Source organism: Stenella coeruleoalba, assembly GCF_951394435.1.
Source record: "Stenella coeruleoalba genome assembly, chromosome: 5".
In the NCBI taxonomy this organism is placed as follows: Eukaryota; Metazoa; Chordata; class Mammalia; order Artiodactyla; family Delphinidae; genus Stenella; species Stenella coeruleoalba.
The window spans coordinates 86,358,334-86,380,768 of NC_137150.1; the positions used below are offsets into that span (position 1 = coordinate 86,358,334).

The window sequence follows — 22,435 nt, forward strand, 5'->3', positions numbered from 1 at the left end:
AATATAGAGTGTATTTATTTATTAAAGATGGCTCAAAAATAGACAAAAAAAATGGTCAAGCTATCAGGAGTTCACCACAGGAATACTGCTTTAAAATGTTCACAATTATTTGGGAAAGTAGTCTGATGTTTTCAAAATAACACCTTGCAAAAGTGCAGAGTGCCTAAGAAACCCCTCTGAGATCCCTATACTTGGAAATGAAACGGCTGCACCGTCAACTTTTATTCCTCCCATCATCATTATACAATAGTTGCCGTGTTGCTGACTTTTGTTTGTGTCCTGTTATTCAAAAGTAACACATTTAATTGGTCGGTTTACTGGCATTTACGAATGAGTACTCAAAGTTCTAGGCTTTCTGTCCTGAGAACATCAGCTCCAAGCAACCCTGCATGACTCTTTGACATCCTCCTGGGAGCAGCGGGTATTACGAGAGCTCCTTCAGAGCAAGAGATGGATGGTTTGATGCCCAATTGTTCCACACACTCAAGTGTCTTTCATGTTTTAAAAAGTGAGATACCAGGCTTCCCTGGTGGTGCAGTGGTTGAGGGTCCGCCTGCCGATGCAGGGGACGCGGGTTCGTGCCTCGGTCCGGGAGGATCTCACATGCCGCGGAGCGGCTGGGCCCGTGAGCCATGGCCGCTGAGCCTGTGCGTCCGGAGCCTGTTGCTCCGCAACGGGAGAGGCCACAACAGTGAGAGGCCCGCGTACCGCCAAAAAAAAAAAAAAAAAAAAAAAAAAAACCCACAAAAAAGTGAGATACCGTATCTTCTAATATTGAATGAAGTGAAATACTAACCCTTCTGACATTAAAAAATAATGGCAGCAAAAAATTAGCTTTATTATTTATTATTATATAACTCCCTACTTAAATTTAAATTAAGTTTTCCCTTGTAACAAGGAGAAATACCTATAATTCTCAAGGTTGCTTTAGTGTTTTTCCCAAGGGACTCCTTTCCTTCTCTGACAGGATATATCCAGTAATATCAATATTTCAAACATGATGCCAGAATTAAAATACACTATATTTTATTTACCACAAGCTGTAGCCTCTGTCCTTTTCTTCTTTTCTTCCACTCCCCAGATTTCCTGGCTATAATATCTGGTTAGATTGAGGTCTCTCATATTCTTTTCATTTATGAGACACTAACCCAAAGCTAAGTATACCTTGCTGATATTACTTTCCCTCTGTCTCTGTCACTCCTTTTTTGGGGGGCGGGGGTGAGGAGCAAATGATTCAAACCTTTGTGAAGAAAGAAATTCTATATACACGATGGTAATTTTCCACCCAAATATTTAAAAATCCATCATCCTCTTGCATTCAAGAAACAATCCTCCACTTAGCAGATGAGCAAATCAGGACCGAGAGAGTTCTGTGATCTGCCTGCAGTAGCACAGCAGTTGTCAGGTCGAGCCCCCAAAGCTCCTGTCCCAGCCTGTGACTTCATTGCAATAGAGGAAAGTTTTTTTGAAGGCCATTATTCAACTAGACATTTTCACTTGAGACACACAATTGCTCAATGAACATTGATTAAATATTGGATGCTTGGGGGGTTGAACTCATAATGGTTCTCAGCCAATTGAAATAGATCAAACAAAGAAAAAAATCAAATATCCCGAGGTATTTATTCAGCCGACACTTACTGAATGCCTACTATGTGCCCAGATCTCTGCCGAATGTGGAAACCAAAAGATAATTAGACATCCTCCTTGACACTGAGGAATGTACCAATTAATTATTGAAGAAAAAAACTGTATGCTGCAATGTGATCAGTGATATAATAGGAAAAAGTATCAAGTTCCATGGAAACATGAAAGAAAAATGCCCTGAAAGGAGAAATTCTCATGAGTTTCCAACTTAAGTTTCAGCTTAAAGGATGAGAAGACTTCTCCAGGCTAAAATGGGAGGGGTTGGGGGAAGGTAAAGACATTTTGCAATGTCAGACACTCTCAATGCTCAGTAAGTACAGGTTGAGGGAATAAACAAATGAGAGGATGAATTGACTCTAGATAGTGGTGTGCTGGTAAACTAGCTCTCTGGAGGAAAACAAAACCCCTGATATGCAGCAAATGTCTATTTATGTGGAGTAAATACTCCCACCGTGGCCAATTTCAAGCTACCAACATGACATCACTGATCACAGAGTTAGGAGGAGATGTGCACCTCTGGCTCTTGCCAGCCAGTTTGAGCCCACTCCGGCTCACTGTTAACTGTAGAATATTCTATAAGGATTTGTGGAATGAATGAGCATATAAATAAAAGAAAGAACAGATTACATGATCCCAAGGCTAGAACCAATATGGTCAAAGGCACAGAGATCTGAGAATTCTTCGCCCTCTCAATGAATAAGAAACTCTGGGAGGTGTATCAGGAGGAGAGAATGAATGGGGAGTTGGGCTGGATCTAGAATGCCAGGCTCTGGGGTCTGACATTATTCAAAAGGTAGTAGGGCAGGGCTTCCCTGGTGGCGCAGTGGTTGAGAGTCCGCCTGCCGATGCAGGGGACACGGGTTCGTGCCCCGGTCCGGGAAGATCCCACATGCCACGGAGCGGCTGGGCCCGTGAGCCATGGCTGCTGAGCCTGAGCGTCCGGAGCCTGTGCTCCGCAACGGGAGAGGCCACAACAGTGAGAGGCCCGCGTATCGCAAATTAAAAAAAAAAAAAGGTAGTAGGGCATCATCACAAGCTTTTTTTTTTTTTTCAATTGATTAATTAATATTTGGCTGCGTTGGGCCTTCGTTGCTATGCGTGGGCTTTCTCTAGTTGTGGTGAGCGGGGGCTACTCTTCGTTTTGATGCACGGGTTTCTCACTGCGGTGGCTTCTCTTGTTGCAGAACATGGGCTCTAGGCGCTTCAGTGATTGTGGCGCACGGGCTTAGCTGCTCCGCAGCATGTGGCATCTTCCCGGACCAGGGCTCGAACCCGTGTCCCCTGCATTGGCAGGCGGATTCTTAACCAGTGTGCCACCAGGGAAGTCCCCATCACAAGCTTTTGAAGGAGCGCTCTGACTAGATCCATATTTTAGATGCACCTTTGGCCATAATCCCCTAAGACCACCTTTGCTTGCCTCCAAGTATGAACACGAATGTGAAGGGTTAAATCCTTACAAAATTTTAATATGCAGAACAGCTAATGCCTTCCTTTCAACAAAACATAAGGGTAAGATAGCCTTCAAATTCTTACTCTGTTGCTGGAAATTACTTCTTTACTGAATCAAAAGTAGTCCTAACGAAGGTGGAGTCAACCAACAGAGGCAAATCCATTTTGAAGCCCAGTATACGCGTAAAGAATAGAGTAAAGGAGAAAATGGATAGATGGTGTGTGACTGGCTCAGTCACACAGGATACAAAGAAACTACTTTCAAAGACCACCACGACACCCAACCGTCTTCTCTACTGTAGAGTCTTTATGTTTCAGATATTTGGGCTTGTACATATACATGGCCCCAAATTGATGGCTTTACCTTTTGAAACCGACAGGTGCTTTTCCAAACCAGAAACCTTCCCCAGGAATACATCTTACCTAGAGATATTGTCAGGTGAGCAGGCAGAGATGCTTGTCTCCATGCTGTCAGAGCTGTCTAGGCTCAGAGTATCAAAGGCCTGGTCCTTGTAGCTGTGATCTGGGTAGTGGAAACTGTTCAAGTAGACATTTGATTCAGATGCTGTGCGGCTGTAAAATTCAGAAGACTTCTGCCTTTGACCTTCGCTCATCTGTTGGTGATTATATCCTAAGGAGAGAGCCATAAATACGTTAGTATGCCTCATTTTTTTCAGTCTTAGATCTTCTAAGGCTTAAACCAGGAACCCAAAACATCTGCCTATGAAACTGGGGCCTTGGTCTAATTTGTTTTGAAGCCAAGAAGATCAAAGAAATGGCATAATGCTCAGTGCAAGGAAGAGTTTCAAAGAAGTGGTCTTGGGAATGATCTTTTCTGTCAGCAGATCACTTGACACTTTCCTACGGCATTGCTGCATCTCAGCACAACCGAGAATAATACATCAGCACACACACACACACACACACACACACAAAACCAAAACAGAAACACATTGAAAGGCCGTGAATCCTCTGATAATAGCTGGGTTTAAGTGAAGCAAGATGACTCTAGTGACAAGCAACACCAGGGTTTACGGGCAGTCCCTTCTTCAGTGGTATTGCCGTTTAAAGGGTACTGGATCTGGTCCTAAAATAGGTGGATCATCTAGGTGTAGGATTTGAGAAACCCGTGTCTCACTCATATCACTCACACTTTTAATCTGGTTAATGTTCAAACGGACATTTTTCTCATTCTTTTTTTTCAAATTCCCTTGTCTGCCAATTACTTATTTAAAACACTCAGAATCAACAGTCCTTCCAATGGCTGTACTCCTCCTAATTAGGGTATATATAGCTCTCTTCTTTTTCTGCCTTAACGGCCAGCCTTCAGCTAGTTGGTGATATCAACCGTATGAAAACATAGGGATCCCATCAACAGGAGCAAAAGTTGCCACTAATAAGAGGGGTTTTCCTTACCCTGGTACCTGGTCAGCTGGCACATTAGGCCACTGGCTTGACTTTGTGTTATCCTATGGCTTTCTTCTGGTAGTTGATTTTGGGCATCACAAATCGAATTATTCTTCCTTTCAATTCTCTATTTAGCATGTATTCGGGAATCAGGGGTCATAGTGATAAACAAATCCCTTAATTCATTAAAAAGATGTTTCTTTAACCAGTACCATAGTTTGCAATCACTTTCTCCCTGATCAAATTTACTTACCAGACCTATGAAGAGTTTACAGTTGGACCATCTGGATTTTCCCTGTTTTCTTGTACTTTACCTACCTCTCTATGAGGCTTTTCATTAGTAATGAAATGGCAAAAAGCAGGCCAGAGGGCAAAAGAAGGCAAGTAATTCCAAACAGCTTCCTCAGCTGTTCATTAAATATTTCCATTTAAAAACGGAAGCCACATCCACGATGCTTTAACAAAGCATTATAGACCAAAACTAAATCTGTAAAATGATTAGCGTTCCATGAGGAGTTTGCATGCCATTAGTATTTAGAGCAGTTTTAGATGTCTAAGTGAAAATATGTTAGTTCAGGTTAAGGCATTTCTGGGCAAATAAGTTTCCTTGATATAAGATGTAATTGTAAGTTATAAATATACACGTATGTAAAAACTACACATCACTTTGCTAAGGAAAGATGCAAATCATAATAGCACATCATGAGACTTTAGAGAGAATATTATTAATTGTAATGATTAATGCATAAAAGCATTAACACAAAGCCAGTGCGTTCATAAGCGTGGAGCTTGTGCCTTTTTTTTTTTGTCTTAAGAATGGCAAAATAATTCATTACTCAAATATTTACCTTTGATACTTGAACTTTTGGAATTACTAACTGCTCCTGTTAAATCGTTTCCAATTATTCATTATGAAAAAAAAGGGGGACGATAAAAAAAAAAAACACCAGAAATTATTTGAAAAGCTCACACACATATCTTTCCTCATACTTTCAAAAAAGGTTCGTTGGCAAGGAAACCTTCACACTGGCACCAACGACATGGAAGACACTTCCTTGTTTTAGTATGAACAAAACATCCCTAAAAGACAGCCCTGTCATTTCAAACATATAAGACTTATCTCCTTGGTGATGACAGGTGCCACAACCTCCCTTCCCTTCAGTTTTTCACTATGAGGAAAAGCCAGTTCCTACAATGCAATTAACACTTTTTTGGAAAAGCAGAAAAGAGGGGGAACGTATTTCTTCTTAAAGCAACTGTATGCCCTGCTTCTCAGATGTTCCAGGATTTTTTTTTTTTTTTTCCCCCAAAAGTACCACAGAATAAGAAAATGAACTTACCGCCTTCAGGTGAGGCAGACAGTAAACTAAACTGGCTCCATGTTTTCAGATGCAGCCATGAGGGAGAGCCGTGTTACAGTGTGTGCTGTGCTAAGGACTGTGAATGTAAATTCCCTAGATCGCCTCACTACGTGTTTTATTTTTATTTTATTTCTTTGCTCTACGTCTGAGAAAACCTTGCATCACTCTGGTGGTAGGATAAGCACCTTGCATTTTCGTGGCAACTTAAACGAAAAAGGCTGCTTCTAACAAGTAGCTTCCAAGGCAAGAGTTTAGTCTCCTGTGGATCCAGTGTGAGTGAGAATGTCCATCTTATGCAGTTCCTTCTATCCTCGCAACCGGCAATATTTTACTGATCTCAGTGAACTCAGCTGTCACCTGGCTTAGCCTCCTCTCTCCTGAACAATTCCAAAAAAACAAGTTACCCCTGCAATTACAATCGAGGGCATGGACCTCTCCCTCGTGACCCCAGAATTGCACCAGCGTGATTCCTAAGAGCTGGCTTTAGGATCCAGGCTCTGGCCTGGCCATTTAAAGGTACAGATACTTTCAACAGAAGGACACCATGGAAGCACAGGAGACGGAAGGAGCGTTCCTGGTAGGAGGCCCAAGAAGAACTGCTGTGCATGAAGCAGCACCAGAACAGGTGTGAGCTGGATTAAGCCACTGCTCAAGTACGAGTTATCAGGGAGGGGGTCATATATGTCCTGTTCACCACAGAATCCCCATTTGTTTAGCATTCAGATGTCACAAAATAAAGAGTCACTGACTGAATGCACTTGTTCAAGAAATTCCAAAAAAAGTTTGTTCAGGTTTTTCCATAAGATGTTACTGAAAAACCCAAATGAACTTTTTGGCCAACCCAATATATTAGTGACTAAATAAGGAAGTGGAATGCATCTACTGTTTCGGGTGGGGCAAAGTAAGTGGACTGGAAAAAATGAGACTTCCCCAAATCCCTGAGACTGCTTGGTTTTTTGTTTTTAAATTATGTAGCAAGAATAATATTCAGCAGTGGGACAGCATCTGAAAAGTAAAAAGGGCCTTGTAAATGCTCTAAATCCTTCCTGTCCAGATAGAAATGGCTGTTTGAATAGGGTGTTTTATAAAGTTTATAAAGTAAGACCTGATAATACCTGAGGCTGGTCACTAAGCATAGCACATACCTGGAATCCTAATCAACTCAACTCTCTTCACTGCCCTGGAAGAGCCAATAGGTTGGACGTTCAAGGCCCATTTATTATTATTATTGTTATCATTATTTTTAATCAATCTCTATGAATTCTGGGTAATTGTACCTGAAAAGTGCTTTGTGAGTTAACCATTGTGGGATATATAATCTTGCCAATATTTTCCAAATGTGTGTTATATACCTTAAAATGGTTATCTGGGCCTTAATACAGAAAATGAGATGACTTAAAATTATAATCTCGGTTTAAGAGGATAAAATTAATCAGTATTTCTGACAATTTCTCACCTGCTGAGACATTCACTCTTCCTAACCATAGTCCACAGCCAGAAGACGAAGGTGCAGGACAAGTCAGGAATGAGGAGGAGAATGATAGAGAAAGGGAAAAAGATACAAGATCAAAAAGGATGACAAAGGGCCTGGGAAAATAAACGTCTTCCAACATGCAGTCATTGACCGTGTTAGTAACAATACCAGCTTGACAAGGTAAGATATTCACATTTTTAGATTAAATTTGAGTTTATAGAGACGAACTCAAGAAGTTAACAAAACAAAAACAAGCTTCTGATACATGCACACAGTCAGAAATGATCTGTTACAGAAGAAAAGAATTTTTCACACATGTTCAACTAGAAAATAGGGAGAATAAAAACAAGATTATATCTATAAAACAATTCTTTTTTCCAAGAAGACATTAACAAATAGTTTTTAAGACTTAAGGTTTGTAAAATGCCATTCAATGATTTGAAGCACAGTCCATCAAACTTTATAGCAAGTCAGTCTTTTAATGCCCTACATTTCTGTCTCCCAGCCACATAAGAATCATTTATTCTAGCCAGCGATTTAGGCTGTTCTTCACTCTTTACTAAGTCTCGAGGCTTAAATGGAAGGAATAGGTAGGAGCCTCCTAGATCCTTCCATCGTCTCACATAGCCTGCGCCTGCCTTATTTATACCTGGCCTTTATAAAGGGGAAACATCATATTTTACACTTAGCCTACACACATCACAAGGCCCACTCTTTTCTTTATCTAGATCCTGAGTCTTACGAAACGGTGCTTCCGAAGCACTCGTGTTTCCTGCATGGTCTGACCTTGCAATAAAAAAATCAAAACAAAGAGGGTCATGCAGCTGCCGGTCAATGAACAGCAGCTGCACGCAGCATTGTGCTTCTAGCAAATGTGCAACGATTTTCCTCTAATGTGTAAAAAGGAAGAATCATTAGACTAAAAGTCCACCATTGTACAGTTTTAAATCTGATCACTTCTTAAAGATGACAATGACCTTTCATTATTTGCTGGAAACAAAAACACCACACAGGGAGGTTGTCATACCTTTCTTGGGCTTTCCTGCATTGAACAGAAGATAAAAGGACAAAGATTTCATTCATTCTAAAGCTTACAAAGGAATAGTTCACAAGTTGTACAAAAGCCAATAACCATTACAACTTTAGGATCTGAGTCCCTGGACTCTTTGGTTTAAACTCTGCTCTCAGAGATCTTTGTTTGCACGATTCACGCTGTCAGGGCTACTAAAAAAGTGCTTATTGAAGGAAGGCTTATACTTACACCATCGTCCTTGATGTATCCATTACGAATAAGCAGCAAAAAAATAGTTCATTTAAGTTAATTTGTGTAAGTCACAAAAATGATAAGACCTATTTAATTTGAGTTAATGAAAAATGTGCAAGGTCTGATTTTTTCAAAACCATGGACTTTTACTTGGTGTTTGCTACTTTAATGGAGCCAACAAGTAGTAGTGAAACCCAATTCCAAATGAAATTATGAGTCATCCTCCCTGGTCCTTGTGGGCCACCTGTATGGGCTTAGTTGAAAATCCTGCCAATTTTATGGTCCAATTTTAGTAGAAAATCCTGCCAATTTTAAAAACTGCAGTCCCTGACCCTTCCTCCTCTGGGCAGGGAAGCCAAGGGTGGCAGGCTGGCCTCACAAGATACATCACATCCTCTTGGGTCAGCACACATATGAGGCTTCTCTATTTCCTTGGAAGCTGTCTCATCATCACCACATGAAACTCTTTAAGAGGAACACCACTCAGAGCTGCAGCAGGGAAGGACAGGCTGCAGACTTCTGGGATGTACAAAAGACCCAACAGTGAAGAACAGGGGCACAAAAGACAGGTCAAAGACAATAGATTTTGTAGACGGTACCTAATGTGACCTAAGGGAACTGGCTCAGTTCTTCTTCATGGACCTAACATGGGGATTCCCATTATTTGGGGGGAACACAGATGAGAAAAATAGAGATCAAACATCCCTCCAGTTTCACCATATTCTCACAAGAATCCTCTTACACAGTATTGTTTACAGGTTTGTTTGGTATAAAGGACTAGTTTTTCTTACTCTCTATCTTAAGGCAAAAACTTTCAACATAAAGTGTGGGTGCCGTGGCCAGTCCAAACTTTGATGCCTTCAGCCAGTGGGAAAAATCCATTTAAAAAGAAGTCTATAAATATCACAGAGAAATGCATCAACAGAAAACAGACTTGACCCACAAGCGAACAGTGATTAATGAGAGCCAAAATATACTCATTTATGTTTATTATTTATATACCATAAGAGATATTTTTAGTTTATTAAGAAATTATGATAAAATAAAAGAGAAGTTCAATCAAATGTATTTTATTCAAAGGTTAACACTGTAAACCTCTCATATATTATAAACCACTTTTAGGAACACCACAGCTTCTATTAACTCTTAAATCACTCTGGTAATGATAGGAAATCCTCATTCAAGTGATATAGATATAGCTCACTTATCCACACACATATACACATTATGTATACATGCATATATATACACCAATATATAAACATATTTCTAATGGTACTAGTGATTATTCCCTGGTGACGTTAGCAAAGAGGCCGAGCAGTCAGAATTGCCTCTAAGCTGGCTGAGAGGGAAGGGTTTCAATCCCACTAATGAACACATTGAGAGGCCAGACGCTCATCACTCTGTCAGCATCCCCATTCACATCCCGGGCATACATCCATCACTGCATTTACCACACTTTATGGAAAGCATCTGTTTGTTTTTCTCTTCCTCATGAGACTCTAGGCATCTCAAGGGCAAAGATCATGTAATTTATTTGTATTTTTGCTGTCTAGCACCATGCCTGCTCAAAAGTGAGGGCCAATATAAGCTGACCTAAACTACCGTGTTAACACAATAAATCTAATCTGCACAAGAAGCTCACCTCTGGAACTGCCTTACGGTATTTTCTTCTAGCCCCACAAAGACTACTTGAGAACCCCATGAGAGATGCAACATATTACAAAGAAACAGAACATGCTGAGAGTCCAAGTCTACCTGAAACCTAACAACCACATAGAATAAAAGCTCAACCCGGGCTTGCCTGGTGGCGCAGTGGTTGAGCGTCCGCCTGCTGATGCAGGGGACGCAGGTTCGTGCCCCGGTCCTGGAAGATCCCACATGCCGCGGAGCGGCTGGGCCCGTGAGCCATGGCCGCTGAGCCTGCGCGTCCGGAGCCTGTGCTCCGCAACAGGAGAGGCCACGACAGTGAGAGGCCTGCCTACCGCCAAAAAAAAAAAAGCTCAACCCACTTTAAAAGGCCTAAGGGAAGTCTGTCCTGAGCCACTAGTGCTCTGTGTCAGCTCAATGAGTCTTTAGCACGTGTTCAACAGGGCGGCTCAGCCACAAACCAGGCGAGTGATCTGACTCGGTTAAGTGCCTTGGTAATCTCTCAGGATCTCAGGGGTCTCTTTTTTCCTTCTCCCAATCAAATGGGAAGGTTAGTATTCTCTGTGGGCCTTTCTGATTGGAGAAGTCTACTGAATTTATAAAATACAATGGTTATGTACCAGCCTAATGTGCATATAGGAAAACTTATCTCAGTACAACAATAAGGAAGTATACATCTATATATCCCTCCCCTAAGTGGACACATGAAGAGTAAAGTTGACTGAATCACTTTGCTGTACAGCAGAAATTAACACAACATTGTAAATCAACTATACTTCAATAAAATTTTAAAAAAATGAAACGAGTAAAGTTGAGGACTTAGGTTGATCCCCTCCCTAACGATCCCCAACTCTGTTTGGTCTCCCCCTCCCTGAGGAATTCTAATGCTTGACAAAGGACATGACACTGGGCTTAAAAGGTACCTACCTCTGAGCATCCTCCGAGATTCTGAGTCTTTGGTCATGGTTGCCAGCGAGTGGGGGAGCACACTGCCACAGCTGTTGCTCTGTCCCAGGGGCAGGTGGCCCTGTGAGAAACAGGAGGAAAAACTCAGGCAAACTGCAGGCCCAAGGGTCCTTCTGGACATGGTCACATCGCTGATTCCTAGCTCCTATCTAAGCGCAGAAGGCAGCGAAGGTAGGTCTTTGCACCCCGTGTGTTGATGCTAAATGGTAAAGCCCAGTCGTTGTCCCTCCCCAGGAGCTCCACAGCAGTCTCAACATCACAGCCATTCCTCCAGTGGCAGCAGTTCCAAAAGTGAAGACAGATAGGGAAAACACTGTCCAAAACCACCTTGGAGAACAACTCAGAGTCCTTCATGCGAGAGGAGCAGATGCAGGGACAAGAACGCATGCACATCATGCACAAGGACAGAGCAGATCCACACACGTTACAAGGGCACCAGTTTCCATCTGCTCCAAGCGATCGAGTGGGCTGAAAACTGGAGACACGTAACATTAACTATCCCGGTGGTTTTAGCACTTTTAAAATAGCAAATTCCTTGGAACACCAGTTTATAAAATAGACGAAAACAAAGTGATTAAGGACAAGGGAAGGACTCCAAAGTCTGTCCCACTCAAAACCTCCTTCTCACTTGCCCTTCCCCTCCTCCTGCCATGACCCCTTGGTAAGGCAGCAGAACAGGCGTGAGGGCAGCTCAGGCATCAGACCACATGGACCCACTTTCTAGCTTCAGGGCCGACCAGCTTCAGGTGACCAGGTGGACCAGTCACCTAGCTTCTTTCCACCTCAGTTTTATCCATGTATACAATGGGGATACTAATTAGTACCTCTACTACCTAGTGTTACTGGGTTTTACAAAGAAACAATCCACGTCAAAGGCTTAGCCCAGTGTCAGCTCCAAGAAATGGTTCGATAAATATTTTTTGCCATTATTCCTGGAATCCAGAGCTTATGTCCTCCAATTTCCATATCTGGGATATAGCTACGGGAGTGTGTCACATAAGTGAAGGCTACTCACCACTTGTGTGGTGGTAGAAAATACCCTGGACCAGGTGCTTCGGTCCCAGAGCGTATAATTCCAAACATCCTCTGAACAGGATAGAAAATGCAATTTAGTTATGACATCTGCCCAACAAGCAAACTTAATGGTATATTATTTAGCATTTCCTTTAGGGGCCTTTGCATGTCAGTCAACATAAGGACAAAAAGACTCACTGAAGGTGAAGCCCGTGGTTCTCCCCGTGTCCTACCTTTGGGGCGGTGCTTCTCCCCATAGTAGCACTGCTGAAATGGGGGGATATGGAAGGTGTGGTTTTCTTTCGAGGCAAAGTGTCACTCAGATAGAGGCCTTCTTGGTGCTGTTTTTTCCTTTCTTCCAGACTTCTAAAATGCTTTAAATGCAAATGTAAAGCAGAATAGCAAAACTTGACTAACTGAAACAGGTCACTGAAGTAATTAAGAGGTATGCATGTACAAAGAAGCTTTGGAATTTTAACACAGAATTTTTAAAAATTACTCAACTTAGACTTGTATTCACTAAGAAAATTGGGCTAGTATTTGGTAAGGTACACTGGAAGAATTTATTACTGAACCTAGAAAAATTCAGAAAAATCCACCTGTCATTTCTGTAGTAGTGCCTGCTGCCCTGGGGCCTCAGGACAACTTACAAGTTATTATGATGGTTGCCATGTGGATGGCAGAACAGCCAGTGGACAAAGCAAGTAAGCAGTTTCTCCCTTTGTCTGTCTGGACAGTTCTGTGTGATGGCACGGATCCCAGTGTGAGGAGAATAAGAAAAGGGAGAAGGAAGAAATGAAGAGAAAGCATAAACAGGGAAGTGGGTTTAAAGTTAGAATCATATTTCAATCACATAAACACACTCCAAATCCACATGTTTCCATATAAGGCATCCTTCTAGACTGAAAAAAGATCTTGGCCAAGGAGCCTCTACAGCAATCCCTCACATTTAAAAATCCTTCTGTTGACTATTTCATTTTTATTTTCAGATTCCTAAGGCAAAATTTTTGCCAACTCGAAACTTATCCAAATTTTTCTTGGCCTCCCCCAAAATGTCTTCAATAGTAAATTTATTTCCTAGTTAGGGGTTCGTTAGGTTTGATCATTTTTATACTGAACTCAGGCTTTTGAAATATGTAAAAATTAATGCAACTTTGGGTTATCAAACTTACTATCAATCTCCAAACACGCCAATCATGAAGAATATCTGCAATTTAACTTTACAATGATCTGTTTATACTAGATATTTATTAACCTAAAAGTAGTGAGGAGATACAGTCCTTTAACCAAAGGTAATAGATAGTAAAGGTAGCTGTAAGAAAGGTAAGGGCTGGGCATAGGAAACTAGAGCTCACCTACTTTGTGTGTGTGGGGGGTCTATTGACTGACTCCTTAGGATCTTCTAGGGCCAAATTCACATAAGGATTTGATTATAATGGAAAGGAGTCTCAAAATAGATTTTTTGAATACCCCAGCATGAGTATGTATAGAATGTATCAAAAGCAGGGCAACACTTTTGGAAAAATAAATTATCTATTTTAAAAAGTGCGATAAAAAACTATTGTTCTATGGACCAAATGCACTGCCTGGGGTGTTACCCTGGACAAGCTACTCACCAATGCTGAGCCTCGGTTCCCTAAATATCAATATGGAGATAGTTCGTATTTCACGGAATTGTTAGAAGGAAGAAATGAGACATTTGTAAAACGTTGAGGAAATGTTGGCTCATAGCAGAGGAATGATGTCTATTATTATGGTTTCAATAATGTGTGAGGAAAATATTTTGTGTTGACCCAGCAACTTTTTACACCATGGATTTTATAGAAATAATTATTATGGTTTTGAAAAATACCTGAAGTAAGTTGCAATATTTTGGTTGAATGGGAACTGAAGCATGAGGACGTGAAACTAGCTCAAACATATCAAAAGCCAGGAGAGGACAATCAAGGTCTCAAACTTTCTAACAATCCCCACACTCTTAGGCCATAATAAATGTCCTTAAAAAAAACAGGAGTATGCATCTTATCTTTTTAAAAAATACCTTTGGAAGACCCTAGCACATATTCTGCAACCCACCTGCCACCTCTTTGTTAGGTTTTGAGTTTTTCAAAAGGGACCAGGGGGACTTCCCTGGTGGTCCAGTGGTTAACTTCGCCTTCCAATGCAGGGGGTGCAGGTTCGATCCCTGGTTGGGGAGCTAAGATCCCACATGCCCCACGGACAAAAAACCAAAACATAAAAGAGAAGCAATATTGTAACGAATTCAATAAAGACTTTAAAAATGGTCCACATCAAAAAAAAATCTTTAAAAAAGTAAATAAATAAAAAGGGATCAGGAAAAACAAAACAAAAAAATACCTTTGGAAAAGTTGAAGAAAAGATTTCACATCAGTTAAGTTTGTTGTTAAGGTGAAACTCTAAACACCAGCTCCTAATTACCTGCTGGTCCTGTTGCTGCTGCCTTCTGTGTTTCTTAGCTGGTAGAGGAGGTGGTGTGTCATTTAAAGGAAAAGAATCGACAGATGTAGCCACGACTTCAGGCCAAGGGGCCGATGGAGGTTGAGTGATAGGGTGAGGAGAAAGGGTGGAAGGAAACATAAATCCAGAACAGACAGGTGCTCTTTGCTTTAGAGGAGAAAGAAAAAATATATATGTGTCCATATGAAATGAAAGAATAAGACAAAGAAATGAAATCGATAATCTGATTGTTTTGTTTTCTTATATGTTAATCAAGAAGGCATAAATGATGGGCAGTATCTTTCAATTTAGCCTCTTGTTAAGATCTCACACTGTGAGCAACTTGGATCCGTAAGAGGTATTTTAATTTACTATTATTTACACCTCCACAGATGTTTTAAAGCAGCTTAATATTAAAAAGAAATCCATACTGCAAAACAAAATAGAAGACAAAATCAAACTGGAAAGGTGATTCAAACCAACAATTTTAGAAAGGCTTTTTGGTTTCTAAGAAAAGTAGGTTGGGCTAAAGTGCTAAGAGATATATATGTGTGTGTGTGTGAATTTATATATATGTATAGTTCATTTTTCTGAACTTACTTCTCCTAGTACTCTATACTCTGTACCATATATTTCATGGTTTCTAGTATTATCATTGGTAGAGCACTACCCCCAAATCGGTCTGTTTTTTTTCATCTCACCATCACTCTTGGTCCTCTGGTCAACCAAACAAATATTTGTCTCACACACCCTTATTTTCAGTTAACCATGGGTTAATTCTTGACATGAGGAAAGCAGTGAATGAATGAAATGGCATGCCAACACACCTCTTTATTTTGTGGCTGGCTCGCCAGCACAGCTGTGGTAGGCCCAGTGGCAACAGCGTCAGCGTCAGCAGGGAACTGAGTGGAAGGGGAGAGATTCGTGGAATTGCCACATGGCTCATTAATTTCATTTACAATGATATAGCCCTAAAAGGAGGAATTCAGAAGTTAAACACAAGGAAAGCAAGAGCTGAGGCGTGCGAGAGTATTAATGCTCCAGTACAATGGAGTTAGCGTAGAGCATCACAGCCAGGTATCTGTGGTCTTATCAGATGTTTCATTAAGGCAGTCATCAACTATTAAAATGGATTTATGGTGCTTACTCTTGAAAAATGATATTTCAAACATTAAAAGTAAATTTTCAGACAAAATCAAAATGACTTTATTATAAATAACCCAATACCTTTGATTTACATGTCCATCCATGTCGGCATTCATTCTGTTGACTGAATAGGATGTCACTACACAGCATTTAAAATCATCGCAAGCAAAAATAAATACGAGACATAAAATCGACAGTGCAATCACTCTCTAATTCAAGAGCCTTTTCCATAAATCTTTATTTTTAGATTTTCCCTTCTTCTTCTGTTTCCTGACAAATTAGAGAGTGAACAAATGTAGACTAAAGCCTACTGGGTTTTGCACTAAGACATTTATAAAGCAGTAATTTATTCATAATGGAATCTTGCTTTTAGGTGTCTCAACAAAATGAAAATAAAAAGGACACTGTTCTCTTGTGAGCCTTCCTTAGCAAGAGAAACGTGTATACACATGTGCATACACACACACACACAAATCCCTAAGATGAAGTTGCAGCTTGAGGATGTTTCAATTTAAGGCAGCTTGCCCAACTCCCAACTCTACCCCTAGGACTGAGAATTTCCAGTTACTTTTAAATTCAATGATTCAGTTCTGGCTTCAGTTTAGAGAAAATACCATGAATTAAAGTTGATGAGAATCAAAACTCCTGAATTTATATTTGAGGAAAAGGCACTTGTAAATTACCATGGAAAGTAATTGTACAGACCATTCATGATTTTCACCACACCAATAAAACAGTATGAAAAAAAGAATAAAGGGTATAAATTAATATCTCTTTTTTTTTTTTGCAGTACGCGGGCCTCTCACTGTAGTGGCCTCTCCCATTGCGGAGCACAGGCTCCGGACGCGCAGGCTCAGAGGCCATGGCTCACAGGCCTGGCCGCTCCGCAGCATGTGGGATCTTTCCGGACTGGGGCACAAACCCGTGTCCCCTGCATCGGCTGGCGGACTCTCAACCACTGCACCACCAGGGAAGCCCAATATCTCTCTTTTAAAAGTAAATTGAGTTAAATTTAACACTTGGATTCTTCTATTTGCCCATCAATCCTTTCAAACAGTGGCTCCAGGAAAGGCAAGATATTGCTATGTTGGTGAAGCAAAAATTCCAGGCTGCAAGCAAGGTTTTCACTGAGAATTTATAATTCTGACAAAGTGGAGAAAGCCAGAGTTGACTGTTTATAAATTGGAGGTATCAAAATGCTGCTGAATTCAGTCTTGCACTTCAGAAAGGGGCAATAGATACCATGTAAAGTCTTATAAGATTAAGTTGAAGAAAGGAAGTTGACAACTAGGTTGTCAAATTTATTTTATCTTTGATAATGAATGACAGTGAAGAGTAACAACTTTGAGTTATTCTTTTGCTAAGTTGATAGTAGAAGCTTTCAAAACCAAGGTTGGATTCTTTATATGAGTCATAACCATATATCCTAATTAATTGCTTCAAAAATGTACGTCATTTTCCAAAAGTGGGACTTGTTTAAAAGAGTTGGATATAAATTCACGACTCTTTAAAAAAAGAGACAGAATGAGAGTGAGAGAGAGAGAGAAAGAAGGAAAGAGGGAGAGAGAAAGAAAGGGAGAGGAAGGAAGGAAGGAAGGAAGGAGACAATCAAAACATCTTCTGAGCCAAGTCTGCTTGACATGAAGGAGGACACACAGCCACTCAACAAACACAAGAGTTGCAGACACACCAATACAGTCAAAAAGGCAAATTGGATTTTGACAACAGGAGGGCTGCAGAGAATAAGAACAACTCTTGAATAATAGAAAGGGAAAGATTTTATTCTTTTAAGAGGTGAAGTGACCTTAGAGCTTATCTAATGCACTTGGAAGCCACAAGCCCTTCAAACTCAGTATGTCCAGAGTCAAACCGCATTTCCCTCTCAAATCTATTCTTTCCCCAGTCTTCCCTATCTCAGTAACAGCTACTCACCATCAACCTCATTATTCAAACTGGAATAACGGCAGCATTCCTGACAATACCCTTAATTTACTTCATCCCCACATCCAATCTATCAACAAGAACTGTCAACTCTGTCTCCAAAGTATTTCTGCATCCAGCTAATTTTCTCCATCATCTCTCTTCATTTGTTCAAATCCAAGCCACCGGCACCTCCAGCCTATACTATTGCAATCACCACTATACTGGTTTCCCAGCATCTCCTCTTTATAATCCAGTAGAGAATCCCAGAGTGAGCTTTAACAAATGGACCTCAAATAATGTCACTTCCCTGCTTAAAATCCCTCAGTGGCTTCCCATCCACATAAAATAAACCAAATTTCTTTAACATGACTCACAAGACCCAGCCCCTGCCCACCTCACTGACAACCATATTCCACTACCCTCCATTCACAACCACTCTTTATGCAGTGAATCTGCTGGATCTGTGTTCTAAATAACGGAGAGAAACTAGAAACTGAATGGTCTAAAAAAGTTTTTTGGAAACATTTCACAAAATGCTTCCGAGGGACATATTATTCACTCCTATTATGTGATGAGCATTTACCTCACACACCTACACACACACACACACACACACGCACACACACTACTTTCGATGAAGGAATTCCTAACTCTGCTGTCTTTTTAAAGGGTTTTTTGTTATTATGAAAAATTTTATGCAGAAGCAAGCTTTTTCTTTAGCTTTTTGAAAAAAAATAAAACTATTTTCTTTCTCAGTCAGCGTTTTAATTTTCCAAATTAGAGTTAAAATATTTAACCATTATAGCAATGTAGCTCTGTAAAAAGGTATTTGGGAAAGGGTGGCGGTGGGACCTGGGAAAAGATGGATGTTTGGGATAAAGAGAGTGTACAACTTAATGTAAACAGGATTTTCCGACTTAGGGGCAAAAATAGCATAGACAACATTGGGGGGAAAAGGAGAGAGAGATGTTTGGGGGCATTTTCACGTTCTAGAAGACAGGAGAAAGAGAAGAAAGTAGGAAAGAGGAGAAACTGAGAAAGGAAAATGGAGGAAGGAAAGAAGAGAATTTAAGACTAGCTTTGGTCTGGATCCTAAATATTTTGAAACTTCAAGTTAACCCACAATGTCACTGTTAAGCAAAGTATACACACATACACACACACACACACACACACACACACACACACACACACACAGAGTGAATCTGCATTAGACACAAAGATAATCCCTGAAATTCTCAAAGCACAAATAACAAAAGGCAGGAAAACCATCAAAGCATTGAGTGCTTTCGTAAGTCACTTCAGTTAGTGTTTTTCCTAGTCAGCTAATCGCATAAAACTGAGGCACATCTCCTGAGTTCTAAGGTGATATGAGTAGACAAGAAAAATCACAGCTTACCTCTTTTAGAGTATTGGGGTTGACAGGAAACCCTTTGCCCCCAGAGAGGCTGGAGTATTTCTTTTCCAAATTACAAAGATTTTCCTTTTCCTGAAGGAACACAAAATCTATTAAACTGAGTCAACCTTGTATTTCCCTGATGACTAACGACTGAGTATTCTTTCATGGGACTTACTGACTCTTCACATAACTTCTCTCGTGAAGTGTTTCAATTCCAGTCTTTTGTCTGTTTTTTAAAAATTTATTTATTGGTTAGTTATCTACTATTTTTGAGTTTGTAGGAGTTTTTAATGTATTCTGGATACAAGCCTTCTGTCATTTCCTCTTGAAGAAATCTTTGCTTACTCCAAGGCCATGAAGGTGTACTTGCACACCTGTATTTTCTAGAAACTTTTTCACCTTAATTTTTATGTTTAGGTCTATAATCTGTCTCAAATTAATTTATATGCATGGTGTGAGGATGAATGGTATTGAGATTCATTTTTTTCCATGTTTACCTAGTTGATCCAGCAACACAGGCTGGACTTCCCTTTCCCTACTGGATTGTCTTAGAACCTTTATCAAGAATCAATAGACAGTATATGTGTGGGTCTATTTCTGGACTCTGTTCTGTTCCTTTGCTCTATATGTCTATTTGTATGCCAGTACCACACCCTCTTAAATACTACGGCATTATAGTAAAACTTGAAGTCAAATAGTATAAATCCTCCAACTTTGTTCTTCTTATTCAAAGTTGTTTCAGCTACTCTATGCCCTTTACATTTTCATATACAGTCGATTCTCATTATCTGCAGTAGTTGTGTTCTATAATGTTGCCATGAACACTGAACTAGAGAATATCGAACCATTGGGTTTCTGGTCACAATATTTTCGTCAACTGATTACTGCATAACTTTGTTTTATGTGTGTCTCTTTTTAAAGACATCTTATTTAATATACAATGTTGATACATTAACATTAAATTCATAGCCAACAGCACCATAATTCATGCCTGAAAGCTGTTTATCTAACACATGTATTTTCACCATAAGGCACATCACAGCCTTCCTGCTGTTAGGAACACCAGACAATACTTCAGCACTTGTGAGCCACTTTAAACAGCAAAATCACCAAAAAGCACAAAAATGTGAAAACATGGCACTAAACGGTCCACAAAAAGGACACTTGTTTACAGTAAGAGAAATAAAACAAGAAGGCAGAGAAGTGCCTTGTTCAATCTCAGCTGGGAACATGCATGTCCATTGAGTGACTCAAAATTTTCACTGCTCTGTGCCTGTCCAACCATGACTGCATGACAAGTATTAATTTTAGGGTTACAAATGAATTTTAGTGAGCAGATGGATTCACAAATACAGACTGCATGAATAATGAAGATCAACTGCAAATTTTAGCATCAACTTGTCAATTTCTACAAAAAAATCTGTTGGCATTTTTATTGGGCCTTTGCCAGGAAGACCCACATGCAAATAATGGGAGTTCAAAACAACAGAGCAACTGAGCCAAAATGTTTGAGAGCAGTAAAAAGAGCAGAATATGTTTTACCTATCTGATGAAAAATATGATATTTTTTAAAAGAAGAAAATCAGAAAACATACAGATTTTTCATAGTTTGGATTTTCACACCGTGGAAGAAGCATGAATAAAATGTCTTTGCTTATTTTCTGTATTATAGTTAATCATTCAGAGCATCAGCTCATTAATGTGGAGGATTAAATAAAAATGTATATAGAAAATTCTTCCTCAAATTATAATTCACTATTCTTTATTAAAAGGTACTTACTTTGATGGAAGCAACCTTCCCTGAGTTGGAACCTGTGTTTTACTGCAACCAGTGCTGAAAAGGAAATACTTACTCTCTGTAACATCATTATTAAGTTATTCTTTTCTTTCACAAAATGATCTTGTTCTCTCTGAGCCTGCTGGACAATGTGATTAGCTTGCTTTTTCAATGCAGAAATTTTTTCCTGGAGGAAAAAAAAAAAAAAAACGACCATAGAGATGTACATTAGACATTCAAGGGTTTTCCAGTCTGTCCTGGAAAGGGAGAAAAAGTGTTATAACCTGAAGCACAGTGACCACATTTCACTGATGGTAGGTAGGCAGTGATTATTACCCAGAGACGATGAGCAGTTTCTTTGAACTGACAAGCTCAAGGCTTTTCTTTACCTAAGGCCAAGTGATTCAAAATCTATTTCAAGAACCTGGAAGTCAACAGGAAATCTTGTGTTAGAATATAAATGAATTTTTGGCATCATTTTGGGAGATGCCTCATGAGAAAAAACAATGGAATTTCTTATTTAAACTGAAAGCTTAAGAAGTCACCTTCTCCATCCTCTCCCTCAACTTTATCAGTTTAGTACAGAGCACAGGGGTGCGATTCTAAATTCTGGAACAGGAGTTGAATTCTGGACTGGACATCCGGGTGCTCAGGGCTGGATGGAGGCGGTCATCTGCATAGCATTCCACGAGGCTGCTTCAAGTAGTAGTAAACTATCAGCCATCTGTGAGAACTACTGGGCAATGGGAACAGAGGCATTCTAAAAGAGACTGTTCGTAGAATTATTCTAAATCCAGTTACTAGGATTGCAAAAGCAAGTAATTTAAAACAAATATCTAGATTTCTGATTTTCTCTACCTTGTTTTCACATTTCTATTCATAAATGCATCTACAGCATCAAGCAACGATGAGTATAACAAGTCTTGGTTTATCTAGTTGGGAGCACCATTTGGCATGTAAATGGCAGGCTCCACGATCTGCCAAATGTGACACGTGGTTAAACACACAAAGATATTCAGCTATAACAGATAGACAGACAGATGGACACACGCTACAGCTATGTTAATAATCATTCTTGTCACATAGCAAGGGGTATATTTTGACTTTTCACATTGAACAACACCTGGCAAAAGTACCTTTCTAGTAACAATGTTCCGTTGATATTCAGCCACTTCACGCAGGAGCTGCTGGGTCAGGTTCTCCTTTTCCTCATCTAGACGGCTCTCACGCTCAAGCTGCTGGAATTCCAGGTCTTCAAAGTGTTTGCTCTCCACATCCAACAGGTCAGCATCCTTTGGAGGAAAGAGAATGAAAACAAGACACACCAGAATAGCTGCAGCGTTCTTAATGGGAAGAAAAAATTATTAAAAGCAAAAAGACCAAAATGTCTTTCCACTTACAACACTGACCAGGGTTAGAACATGATAATCCTCCCTCTGGAGTTAAACCCCAGAGCAGTGACTTTACGATGAAATTGAAAGGGACTGGGGTAGGGGTGGGA

At 40.1% G+C, this 22,435-nt stretch overlaps 1 protein-coding gene across 11 annotated transcripts in view; it reads right to left on the reverse strand.

Moving 5' to 3' along the window:
* Positions 1 to 22,435, reverse strand: part of PHLDB2 (pleckstrin homology like domain family B member 2) — a 130,107-nt gene that overhangs the window by 13,637 nt on the left and 94,035 nt on the right. For 4 of the 11 annotated variants that reach the window (XM_079921609.1, XM_079921618.1, XM_079921616.1 and 1 more), the window contains 7 exons: positions 22,071 to 22,226; positions 21,011 to 21,121; positions 19,158 to 19,247; positions 15,517 to 15,660; positions 12,466 to 12,606; positions 11,180 to 11,279; positions 3,520 to 3,727 (listed from right to left, as the gene is read on the reverse strand). In XM_079921609.1, coding sequence (XP_079777735.1) covers positions 3,520 to 3,727; positions 11,180 to 11,279; positions 12,466 to 12,606; positions 15,517 to 15,660; positions 19,158 to 19,247; positions 21,011 to 21,121; positions 22,071 to 22,226 — 950 coding nt within the window. Of the gene's footprint in view, positions 1 to 3,519; positions 3,728 to 7,320; positions 7,342 to 11,179; positions 11,280 to 12,465; positions 12,607 to 14,671; positions 14,858 to 15,516; positions 15,661 to 19,157; positions 19,248 to 21,010; positions 21,122 to 22,070; positions 22,227 to 22,435 lie in introns of all 11 variants that reach the window. The other 7 variants (XM_079921611.1, XM_079921614.1, XM_079921608.1 and 4 more) reach the window with 5 other exon arrangements.